This window comes from Nicrophorus vespilloides, unplaced genomic scaffold (assembly GCF_001412225.1).
Source record: "Nicrophorus vespilloides isolate i.1.1-1 unplaced genomic scaffold, Nicve_v1.0, whole genome shotgun sequence".
Classification (NCBI taxonomy): Eukaryota; Metazoa; Arthropoda; class Insecta; order Coleoptera; family Silphidae; genus Nicrophorus; species Nicrophorus vespilloides.
In genome coordinates, this window is record NW_017096515.1 from 50,951 (window position 1) to 63,924 (window position 12,974).

General features: G+C 37.2%; 1 protein-coding gene across 2 annotated transcripts; it reads left to right on the top strand.

The window, feature by feature from the left end:
• The first annotated feature begins 696 nt into the window (after window positions 1-696).
• Window positions 697-11,702, top strand: LOC108557309 (kinesin heavy chain). Of its 2 annotated transcripts, XR_001890852.1 has the most exons (12): window positions 697-1,310; window positions 5,843-6,158; window positions 6,222-6,365; window positions 6,423-7,049; window positions 7,108-7,961; window positions 8,023-8,180; window positions 8,237-8,338; window positions 10,480-10,597; window positions 10,661-10,920; window positions 10,979-11,190; window positions 11,286-11,356; window positions 11,450-11,702. XR_001890852.1 is itself a non-coding variant. In XM_017913769.1 (11 exons), the coding sequence occupies exons 1-11, from the start codon at window positions 1,164-1,166 to the stop codon at window positions 11,458-11,460; spliced, it is 2,949 nt and encodes a 982-aa protein (XP_017769258.1). In that variant the 5' UTR covers window positions 697-1,163; the 3' UTR covers window positions 11,461-11,702. The 2 variants fall into 2 exon arrangements, 1 of the variants encoding a protein (XP_017769258.1); XM_017913769.1 differs by lacking the exon at window positions 11,286-11,356.
• The last annotated feature ends 1,272 nt before the right edge of the window (window positions 11,703-12,974 follow it).

Here is a 12,974-nt window from a genome sequence, read left to right on the forward strand (position 1 = left end):
TGAGTAAAAGAATAATTTTACAGCTTGATCCTTAATTTACTAATTTGAATCTAATTGGAAAAAAATAAAGCAAATTACAGAAGTACTTGCAGTATTTTTCAAAAATATAAATATCTTTGAAACATTGGTCATAGTTTTATTAATAAACTACTTTTAATAATAGTAATAATGTTAATTACAATAGTTCTACAGAATATAGAAGTACATACACAGAGCAATTAATTGTATTGAATATAATAAATTAAGTAATAGATAATTATACAAAATTAAATAAAAACGTAATTCTGACTATACTTGTTTCTTCATTTAATACTATTGATAATAATTTTAGAATCAATAAGTTATGGAATTAATGTAGTCAAGAAAGTTTTTTAAATTCTTCTTTGTAAACTGCACATCCAACTGGTTAAATAATAATATGTATTATATTAATCAAGTATATCTATTGACCATAGGTAAAATAGATAATTCTTTAAATTCTCATTACTCCAGAAGCTTTTTGTATTTCTTCTCCTTTGTATACAGCACTTGGAGCACCTACATCTGGAAATTGCCTAAATATGTACATTAATTAATCAAATTGATGAAATAGCGCCATCTCTTCATCCTTTCCAAGACGTAATAATAATTGTAAGTCTGGCTCTTCTTTTGCAGATGTCGCTAAGAAGCGCGCAGCCGTCGGTGCGCATTGCGTGTTTCGATTTGCGTGGGGAACCAAGATGGCCGGCGTTGCTGCTGGTGACAGGCAGGGAGTGATTGAACCAGCGCAGCTCAGAGAGGGCAGCCCAGCAGAAGAACCGCTCTCGTGTTTCCAACTGGAAGAGATTACCAGCGGCGGTGAGTCAGAGGTGTGTGAAGATCAGGACCAGTCCTGAGTGCAGGTAATCGGCGAGCGACAGACACCCTCGTCGGGTGCCTTAGGAAGGAAACAAACAAAAAAAAAAAAAAGCGAAGAGGTGAAGGTGTGGAACTTCGACATCATCCTAATGGGTTCCTCCGTTTCGTGGCACCGATGAACCGTGACTCGTGATCCGAGTGTGCCACCACGTCCAAGTATTATTAGTTCTTGTTTTTTTTTTGTTGTTTGTTGTTTGCGTTCGGTGCACCACGGGTTTGTTTTCGTCCTGATTTCGGTGTGGAGTTAGCGGAAGTCGGTGCGCAAGATGTCCGGTGAGCGTGAGATACCGGCCGAGGACAGTATTAAGGTGGTCTGTAGGTTCAGGCCCCTGAACGACAGCGAGGAACGGGCTGGATCCAAGTTCATCGTCAAGTTTCCTTCTGGAACCGACGACAATTGCATTTCCATTGCGGTGAGTGTACATTTCAACCCCCCGTGTTCTTTTCTTTCACCTCAGAGCACAACCCTCCACCTCGACTCCTCTCTCCCCAACGAAAGTTGATCGATTCGAGCGTCGCGAGCTTGTCATTCTTCGCCAATTTACCACCCCCTACGATACCAACAAATTCAACATCCCAACAACTATTTTTTTGGATCCCCTCCACTTTTCCACCTAATGACTAATTAAACGGAAACATGTTAATTACTTTAGTCACTGCCTAAAAAAAGCTACTTTCCTTATAAACGAATTAACATTACTTCAATTCTTTATCCCAAAAATCGCATCAACCAATCAATTATCATTTTTAGGGCGGAAACGCTCCCTTATTCATTAGTAAAAGAAACAAAAGCGTTTAGCCCTTTTCAACACACCATCAATACTTTAACATCAACACAATGACGTTAGGTTGTTGTTAGTTCTAACTACCAATTGCGGTAGTTCCATTAACAGCTGGACGATCAATACCAATCTGCGACCGCTTTTTCCACTCTCGTCTCGTTCGCACCTAAAGTCCCGGCTTATCACCAATCAATACAATTCTATTTATACAGTTGATTTCACCTAATCAATCACTCCTAATTCCAATACATTTCGCATTCGATGGGGGCAGCATTACATAATTCACCTGATTGTAATTAACGGAGCTGGATTTATCACACGTAATTGTCAACTGACGCTGCCAAAAGGCCTAACATTGCATTATTCAGTCCACTGTTCAATTGGAAACTGCATTGAATAATTACACATTTTGACCCACATAGTCGTGATGCTAACAACACCCCCAGGCATCATCAAAACACGGTGTTTCTAAATTAACTTGTCGTTAATCATAAACAATACAATTGTTTGTAAACTTATCTATGGTTATACTTAATTTTTCATATGTTTATAGTGAATCATTGCAAGGAAATCCTTTGTTTACTTAATTTCTATTCTATTTGCTTATAAAACGGATGTAACTTGTATTTTCAATTTCTAAACAATGTATTTAATTTGTTAATAGAAACCTCGAACTTATACAATGATATTTCAGTAATGAAAATATGCAGTATTTTCATGCTGTACCTAATTAATTTAGGATCAACCACTGAAATTCTTGGTAAAGAGAGAAGTGTTCCATTTAAAAATACTTGAGGCATCTCGAAACCTGTACTAGTTTTTGTTGGTCATCAACCATGGGATTTTATGGGTCATAAATGTTAATAGCTAACCTTTCATGTAACTATAATCAAGTTATACAAAGTAAATAATAATAAATAGTATTTGAGACTAGTTTCTTTCATATTTGAACCATAATAATATACTAGGATGACAGTTGAAGTGATCTAATATAATAGTACAATTCTTTAATTAACAACGACTAATTGCTGTTTCTATGTCTTTATTTCTTTGAATAAAATATGGGTGTGACTACAATTTCGTAGAAGTCACGACTAGGTTCATATTTAGAGTAGCTCTTCATTAATTCTTCTTATAAGACATGTAATTAATACTTGATTCCTCTTAAATACATCGACTTTACGCGAAGATAATTAAATTTAAGAGACATGAAGATTCCCATATAACCTCCAGACTTAACCCAAAGATGGAAATAACAGATTTATGTATCTTAAAGCATCATCTGCAAACAAGTACACAAGGCTTTGTCCGTTTTGAAGTAGCAGAAAACTAGTAATAATAATAATTTCTTAAGGTCTTCTTAGCATGAAGATGTAATTACACAAACGATTTAAATAATTATTAACTGAACGTTATAACTTCAAAATTTATTAAATAACCTTCCAGTTTATTAAAGATACTTAAAAAGTAAATGGTAGTTAAATCTTAAAAAAAAATAACAAGTTGTTATTTTTAACATAATTGATTTTTATTTCGACGTAGATGCAATAACGAATAATTACTATTCATTGTGTAACAGACGCTTACATTTTTTTCTTCAATCTGTTCTCCTCGTTTTTTATATATATATATAATTCATAGGCATATGTTACATAAATCACAGATACGAAACTCTTTCGCAATGTTTCTTGGAATTTCTTCACAGAACATGCCCACACTCACGTTGGAGAATCCATCGGAATTCACAGTTTTAAGCAATTTTGTTTTTCGAAAATTACTCCGAGTTATTCAGAGATCATTGTCCTTTGTCTAAATTTTGATGAACGCCGAGAGACTCGGAACGGAACAGACTTTAATAGAAAGCGTTAATAATATAAGACAACGTTAATACAGTTTAATTGGTTTTGGAGTAAAATGAAGTATGCTTTAACGATGGCTTAGAGAGTTGTTTGTAGAGTGATCAAAAATGTACTAAATTTTCTCGGTCGCAACTCAAGGACATTCGAGTTGTTCCCAGCTCCTCGTTTGGAATTATTTGTAAATTTATCAATAATCTGAGGAAAATTAGAGAAATGCGTATAGCTGAGACTTCTTAATTAATTACACAACCAATTTCGGTGTATAATGGAAACGACGTTGAGTTTCGTAAAATGTATTTTACATTCGTAATATTTTAAAATCTATTTTTAGACATTAACAAATTCATGGAACCTTTACACCATGAACGTACGGAGTTTAATTTCCTGCCATTAAAGTGCACTATTGCGAAACCGGAGGAAGGGGGGAAACTCATTAATTCGCGTTCCTCATTTTTTTTTTTGTAACTTTTTCTCGTAGTAAAATGTGATTTGAGGAAGAATAATCCACGTGCTTTTTATCGTTCGTTTTGGTTACGTTGAGCGCGAAAATTTATTAATAAATTCTGACTTTTTGAACGTCTGCCAAAATCGCTTCGAAATGATGTTATGGAAAAGAAATCTTTAGATAGAGATTGACAATGAATTGAGCTCATGTTTGTTGCATTATTCTTTCGAACATGTTGCAATCGAATTATCGTCGCGGAGAAAAGCTTCAAGCATATTGTATTATTATTTTTTTTATTGCCTTGTTTAAATTACATTTTCTATTTTGTTGCATCGTCAGCAACCTTTCCTATTTCCAGGTTTTCTTTTCACTTAACACCTCGATGCGCTTCGCTGATTAATTTATTATTGCTCTTCAGCACACACACCTATCTCTAGTCTGGACACGAATGCTATAGTTTTTTTTTTTGTATCCTATTTAATTTTTCCTTTGGCTAATTAACTCCATGCTCCTTTGACTGTAACCATTATGGTTTAGATTTCACCGTTCCCGAGCAGCGAGGCTATCCAAAGTCGGACTGGTTAAATTCTTCTTTGTTTAAACCATCCTCTCTTCGTTTCTTCTCATTTAATTCATGTTTCGCGCATAATGAAGACAGCATCTGTTTTCTTTTTCTGGCTTATTTTCCGATGATTACGTGGGTTTTGTTCCGAGCCCACCCATCCTTTGTACTGCACATATTGTGTGCTTTGACGTTACCCACTTGCCTGTAGCTCCGTTTCGCTCGTTTTCAACATATCTCTTTCCGCGTATGACTAATTCCCACTTTTACCAATTACTCAACACACATCGTCGAGGCTACGAACCTACTTCGAGAAATATCGAAGCACATTTACAATCCACAATGCGATCACAACTATAAATTATAAATATACCACGAAGCAATGACCGCAATCTGCTACTTTTAATGATACCTGTCCATTTAAGAAAAACAAACAGTTTGTTCACCTGCGTCTAATCAATATTCAAAAATCGATCTGCTTTGCAATTCATATATAATATAGTTGAAGAGATTTTCATCTATCGAAATGCAGCATTTCTTCCAATTTGCAAATTGGATCGGGCTTCATGTCTCACGCGACGATTTCACTCCCTTTTCCCATCCCTATTTTTATTTACTCTGCGGTTTTAATTTAAAACTAATTTAAAACTTTTCATCTTTGCGATTGCTTTATTATTACTTCGAGCGGATGCAATAAAAATCCACAAAACATTTCCTTGTTATGTGAATGTAGTTTTCTTTTTATATATTTTCCTTTCGTTGGTTGCGAGTGTGTTCCATTTCCGAAGGCGCTCCGCCCTTAGAAATCAATAGTACAGGCTTGATGTGATGGCGGTGGTGGAGAATGCCCTTGACCAAAGGCGCGCCACTGTCTGCATCCTGCACCACCCCTCTAAGCTGAATTATGTATTTAATTTGAATGATGTTGTTTTCTATTCCCTAAAAAAAAATCTGCTTAAAAGATGTCCCAATTGGAATTCCAACTATGCTCCTCCATCTTCCCGTCCGTGTGTGTTACTCTCCCAAAATAACTTTCTCGTCTGCATGTTTACACAAATCAATGGGGAAAACGTCGCCGCAACATGAGTCAGATTATGGCTACCACCAATGGGTCTTTGGATTCAAACTCGAAGGCGCGCGCAATCTAAAAAATTGATCGATTTTGTCGGATCCATCCGGTTTCCTTGACCTATCTTCAACATCCACCCATCCTGTATATCTCCGGTCGCATCATGCGGATTCTGGAAGTAGTTCAAGGACCAATTCCCTAAACTTCTTTTGTTTTTTTTTGTTGCAGGGTAAAGTGTATTTATTCGATAAAGTATTCAAGCCCAATGCGACTCAGGAGAAGGTTTACAATGAAGCCGCCAAAAGTATCGTCTCAGATGTGTTGGCCGGGTACAATGGTACAATTTTTGCATATGGCCAAACGAGTTCTGGTAAAACGCACACGATGGAAGGTGTGCTAGGAGATCCCGCCAAGCAGGGTATCATCCCCCGCATCGTTAACGACATCTTCAACCATATCTACGCGATGGAGGAGAACCTCGAGTTCCATATCAAGGTCTCCTACTTCGAAATCTACATGGATAAAATCCGAGATCTGCTCGATGGTGAATAAGAAGATACTAGCTATAATTAAAAATGATATTTAACGAAATAATTATTTGTTTTAGTGAAAAAGGTTAATTTGAGCGTGCACGAGGATAAGAACCGCGTACCTTTCGTGAAAGGCGCGACGGAGCGTTTCGTTTCCAGCCCAGAAGAAGTGTTCGAAGCCATCGAAGAGGGCAAGTCGAACCGTCACATTGCTGTTACAAGTAAGTAAATATTGGCAATTCAATTATACTTATGTAAACATGTCTTTTTCCTCTTAGACATGAACGAACACTCGTCTCGTTCTCATTCCGTGTTCCTAATTAACGTGAAGCAAGAGAATCTGGAGAACCAGAAGAAACTTTCTGGTAAACTTTATCTTGTCGATTTGGCTGGTTCTGAGAAGGTTTCTAAGACTGGTGCAGAGGGTACCGTGCTGGATGAGGCAAAGAATATTAATAAATCTCTATCCGCGTTGGGCAACGTTATCAGCGCTTTGGCCGACGGAAACAAAACCCATATTCCGTACAGAGATTCCAAGTTGACGCGTATCCTCCAGGAGTCTCTGGGAGGTAACGCGAGAACCACCATCGTCATTTGCTGCTCGCCGGCGAGCTTCAATGAGTCCGAGACTAAGTCCACTTTGGAGTTCGGTAAGAGGGCTAAGACGGTGAAGAACGTGGTCTGCGTCAACGAGGAATTGACGGCGGAAGAATGGAAGAGGCGTTATGAGCGTGAAAAGGAGAAGGTCGGTAGGTTGAAGGGCAAAGTTGAGAAGTTGGAAGAGGAATTGGCCCGCTGGAGATCTGGAGAGAGCGTCAACCTAGATGAACAAGTTAACTTCAATGCCGAGGCCGAGGCGAGCACTCCTAGTGCTGTTATGGAGGAATCCACTACCGGACCAGTTGGTATGTAGCTTTGTATTCATGTTGTATAAATGGGTAACTAATTGGAATTGTATTTCAGAGGTTGGACCAATGCCAGCAACACCAGCATTAATGATTGGATCCACCTTGGGATCAGAGGATCGCCAGAAACTGGAACAAGAGCGCGAACGCCTCTACAAGCAGTTAGATGAAAAGGACGAGGAAATCAACCAGCACAGTCAGTACGTCGAGAAATTGAAGGAGCAAATGCTCGAACAAGACGAACTGATAGCGTCTACTCGTCGCGACTATGAGGCTCTGCAAGCGGAGATGAATCGCATCCAGCAGGAGAACGAGAGCGCGAAGGAAGAAGTCAAGGAAGTCTTGCAAGCTCTCGAGGAGTTGGCCGTGAACTACGACCAGAAGTCTCAAGAAGTCGACGCCAAGAACAAGGAAGTCGAAAGCATTTCTGAGGAATTGATGCAGAAGCAGGTATCTCTGAATACAACTGCCTCGGAATTGCAGCAGTTGCGCGACATGAGTTCCCATCAAAAGAAACGCATCGCCGAGATGCTGAGCAATCTTCTGAAGGAATTAGGCGATGTCGGAACTGCTTTGTGCGGTGAGAGGTCAGATTTGAGCATCACGAATGATTCAGCTAAATTGGAGGAGGAGTTCACCGTTGCTAGACTGTACATCTCTAGAATGAAATCCGACGTTACCAATATTACGACGCGATTACATGAGCTCGAGAACTCGCAGCAGGACAGTAACAAGAAGGTTACCGAGTACGAGAAGGAGTTGGGTGAGTGCAGGCTCCTAATTTCCCAACACGAAGCTCGCATGAAGAGTTTGCAGGAAAGTATGAGAGAGTCTGAAAATAAGAAGAGGGCTTTGGAAGAAGATATAGATGCGTTACGAGAGGAATGCGCAAAACTTAAAGCAGCTGAACAGGTATATATTATGTCAACTTCATTTAGTTTTTGCAAAATATTTTATTTATGAAATTTTTTAGGTTTCAAGCGTTAGTGAGAGTGAAAAGAAGGAAGCTACCCAGTTACGTTTGGCTTTGGAGCAACAGATGGATCACCTTCGCGATGCCCATCAAAAGCAAGTTGCAACGTTGAGAGATGAGATCTCCGAGAAACAGCAGCTCATCAGCGACGTCAAAGAGTAAGTCCGAATGACAACAACTATGATCGCATATTTATATTCACGTTCTTTTACAGCTTGAACCAAAAGTTGACGTTGGCACAGCAGCAGTTGCAAGCGGATTACGAGAAACTTAAGCAAGAGGAATCACAGAAGTCCAACAAACTGCAGGAATTAATGTCAGTAGAAAAACAATCATTATTACTAACAAACCAGCAAAACAAAAGTCGCTCTTCTACCCCGCGTTCCCAATGCCGTTGCGACAGCAACAAAACCGAATCCTCTCGACCGAACTCTCCTATTTACATCCAGCGACCGAAGGCAGACGCATGGGCCGACTTCGTTCCGTACAAAGACGAGAAACTGTTAACAGACAATTCGGACGATTCCGACGACGCGCCGAAATTGCGCAAAGATACTCTCAACAGAATCACGAAGCTGGTGCGATTCAATCAACGCAACCAGCGAGTGCAAGTGCAAGAGCAAGACCTGAGACAAATCGACAATGAAATCCCCAACTATTTCCATCAGTCCGTCTTTCACATACACACTTTCCATCTTCACCTCTTCATCTCGCTCACATTGTTACTAGTCACGCACAAGTGTCCGCATTATTTCGTCGTCATGTAAATTGCAAAGAGAATACCAAAATCCAATACTATTTTTTCACACTGCGAAAACAATAATTCTTAGGGCAAGAGCAAAAGAAATGTCGAAAGTTAACTCGCTCAGATAACGTGGAATTAATAATTATTATTTTCTCTGGTCACCTTAAAAGAAGACCGACGAAGAAACATTTATTTCTTTATTGGCGATTATTTACTTTGTTCCTTTAATCAGACAATAATGGAATTTATCGCATGTTACCTGTACCTCTTTCAGGGCCTTCTTTTAGCGTGATTCAAGTAGTTTGTTTATATATATATATTTTTTTTGTTTTAAGTTTTTGGTTCGCGTTATTTTGCATTTTTTTAATTTTTATTATTTATTTTTTCGTCAAAAGATGGGACGGACGTGATTTGTCTCTGGTCACAAACCCTTTCCACAACTCTTGATTTCCTTTTCAGTATAGAACAAAATCCTCCCAAGTATTCCCAACCTTTAACTATGTATATTTAAGGATCGAGTGTCTCCACAGTCTGTAAGTTTTTAAATATTAAATTAATGAAAGAAAAATAAGCAAGCAAAAAATGCTATACACCTAGTGTATGTTATCTTTTGCGTTTTTCTGCAGCTAGATTCAACATTCCAATGAAGCGAGGGAATTTTGTGTGGATTTTGTTAACACTCGCCCCAATCCATTAACATGCAAAATTAACTAATCTGTTTCCTTAATTACTCGTAAAGAAAAGCGCCTTTTGTTTTGTATCTTACTTTACCTTTAATCTTGACAGAGTCACGACACGCAAAGTTTCTTAACTTGTTCCTCTTGTTTGGTTACGTTTTTGGTTGTCACTGCCGAGTTTCACTTATTATGCTTTTCTCATTTATTTTTCTACCTTTTTTTTTTTAATTATTATTATTATTTATTTTCTTTCAATTTTCTTTATTAGTAATTGAAGCCACGTTAAATGACAAAATAATAATGAATGTAGGAATTTCGTTTGGGCCTTTTTTGCATGATTTTTCGCAATGTGTAAAATCGGCCTTATTGTACAAAGAATGTAGATAAATTGTTTGTACATAGTCTGTAAATGTATAAAATGTTGTAACGTAAACGTTATTTAATATGTAATGAAACAAAACAAAAACAGAGCAAACTATTTTTATGAAAAAGATGAATAATATATTTTTCTCTGCTCTTGAAACGCGTTCAAAGAAACGCTTGATTCGAACGGTCGCAGTTTGATTGATGATTAACAACGAGTTTGTATTAAATACAAACGAAGTATTGGAACTGATGTTTAAGTTAATTATTTATTTTCAATAATAAAGCAAGCAACGAGGAATATTTCTGTGAAATAATATTGTTCCAATATTGATAGAAAGTTCGGGATAAGTCGGGTAACGAAGCATATATTTTTTCTGATTTACAAATTATTGCTGGTGATTGAAACTTTGAATGCCATCAATTGTGACTGTTCCTAACAAGCTGTGTTTAACAATAAGTGAATGTAGCTAAATTAGGTGATAATATTGCGGACAGTTTTTGTTCTTTCTTTTCTCTTAATTTTGATCATTTTATTTTTTTTCGTTTTAACCAAAAACCTGACCAAACGCCAATTTTCGTTGATTCCACTAAGAAACTGAACTCTGCTGAGAATTGAGGGGACCCAGAGCGACAGATTAATTTGATAAGTTTGAATGATTTAATACACAGCACCAGTAATGATAGACGCGAACAGGCCAAGAAGGATCTTAAAGGACTTGAGGATACCGTCGCTAAGGAGCTGCAGACTCTGCACAATCTCCGCAAACTTTTCGTTCAAGACTTGCAGGTAAATTGAATGATGATTATATAGTGTGGTCTTTCATTATCATTAATGTATCTTTGATTGCAGACACGCATCAAGAAGGCTGTGACCGCTGAGGATAACGAAGAAGATGGTGGTTCTTTGGCACAGAAGCAGAAGATCAGCTTCCTCGAAAATAATTTGGATCAGTTGACGAAGGTGCACAAGCAGCTGGTGAGGGATAACGCGGATCTGCGTTGCGAATTGCCCAAGTTAGAAAAACGTCTGAGGGCAACGATGGATAGAGTCAAGGCTTTGGAGACTGCCCTCAAGGAAGCCAAGGAAGGAGCTATGCGCGATCGCAAGAGGTTTGTCTCTTCTGAACTACACGAAAGATCAATTACTTGAATTCATTTGTTTTTGTAGATATCAATTCGAGGTTGATAGAATTAAAGAAGCTGTGCGGCTAAAGAATTTGGCGCGTCGTGGTCCAGTGCCCCAAATTGCTAAACCCATCAGGGCTGGACAACAGCACCATCCAATGATCACCGGAGGCGTAGGCACCAACATGATGCACGGTGCTTACATGCAAAGATCCGATGAGAACCGGAAATCCGTCATCTCAGGTGGTAAAGGAGGTAAGCAATTATCGTATACTTCAAACACCTCGCCCAGTTTCCAATCCTAAAACCGATTTCCAATCTGTAAGTTTCTTCTCTCTTTTTGTTTATAGATGCAAGTTGAAGTAATTGTAAATATAAATTTGTTGTTGGGGATTCGCCTTAAATGTTATTGCTAATACGGGTAAGAATATTTACCTGTCATTTGCATTTTATCCATCAGCTATAACCCCTTACCCTGCTCTTGAATAACGTAATAACTATTTTCTTGTTCCAGACGAAAGTTGAAGAGCTAACGCCCCATAGACGATGGTGCCGCAGTCCCAGTTTCTAATTAATTAATTATAAGCTACAACTAAACTTAAATTTACATCAAGAAGAACAACAGCAACAACAACAAAATAAGATTCACAAACACCAACAATTCTCTATAATAATTATTATAATACGCTAAATCTATGTTTACGGAAGTTTTACCAGCAAGATAAAAAAAAAATTGTCTATATTCTATATATAGTGTGCTTGTAAGGAAAAAAAATAATTGCGCGATATGAAGAAAACAAAAAAAAATATTGTTACGATTCACACCGGTAAAAAAAAAAGAAAGAAAATGAAAAAATAATGTTGAACACACACGTTTATAACATATTATTTTATTTTTCGTTTGGTATTCTTAATCAGAAAACCCAGAAAACGGAAGAATAAAAGGTGTATGCAATAGTGTAACGTTCCAAGCCGTTTTCTTTTCTTTTATTTAATTAAATAACTTATTTATTTTACGAAATTTGTATTAACTGCAAAAATAGTTTTATTAAGAAATCGATAGGCGAATTTACTGATATATATATATTATGTTTATGATGTCTAGAGAAGAGGAAAAGCGACGGGATAAAATAAAATTGGATTTTTGTTACCGCAAGAAAAATAATTATTATACATGGAATGAGAGCTGCACGATAATTGATTTACTAATTTTCATATATTTAAAAAAAAAAGTAAAAGCATTACCAATGCCGCCTGTGTCCTCCTTTCGAAGCTTATATACAATATATATATTTAAACAAAAAATTAATAGAAAAGTCTATGTATATGCATTATTTTTGCACTATTCAATATTGGAAGGTCTGGAACGAGGGATTTGTGTATATATATATATGATAATAATGAATATATTTAGTGAAATGGGTGAATATTTTAAATGTTACCGCCTTTTTGCGTTTTTACGTTCTATTGTCGCACGTAGATTTACTAAAAACAAACAACAAGAACTAATAACTACTAACAAAACTTAACTACTTGATGTGAAACGGTAAGATTTAAAATATTCCGCATGCAATCGTGATACCGATTATTATAGTTATATGCAACGCAATGTTTTATTTTTCTATTGGATGGATATGAAAAGGTGGTAATAATATTCGGATGGAAATTAATAGTTTTATGCGCACTCGTCTCCTCTTCAGCAAACTGCAAGAGGGACGACAAGTATATATTTTTTTATTTCTTCCCTCCGCCCCCACATTTTTAACCAGCCTATAATTGTATGTGTGTGTGTGCGCGCTCAAATGTATCGTATGTAACAAAACAAACAAACTTGTAATGGTACTAAAAACGCTTCATCTATTGGACGAGAAACATAGCACCGCCCCAATCGTTCGTGTGCAGCTGCATCAACCAATCATGTCTAATCTTTTAGGCGAAAAAAAAAATGAAACAAGCAAATATATCTTATACTACATTACGAACAATCTTCTGGGCGAAAAAATATTTTATATGATTTGTATAAATTTCTTAAATTAAGC

Bases quoted from the DNA above. Each gene is read 5' to 3' on its own strand.
- LOC108557309 (XM_017913769.1), top strand. From the start codon at position 1,164: ATGTCCGGTGAGCGTGAGATACCGGCCGAGGACAGTATTAAGGTGGTC. The intron at 10,598-10,660 runs GTAAATTGAATG...CTTTGATTGCAG, and splicing joins TTTTCGTTCAAGACTTGCAG to ACACGCATCAAGAAGGCTGT. The intron at 10,921-10,978 runs GTTTGTCTCTTC...TTGTTTTTGTAG, and splicing joins GCTATGCGCGATCGCAAGAG to ATATCAATTCGAGGTTGATA.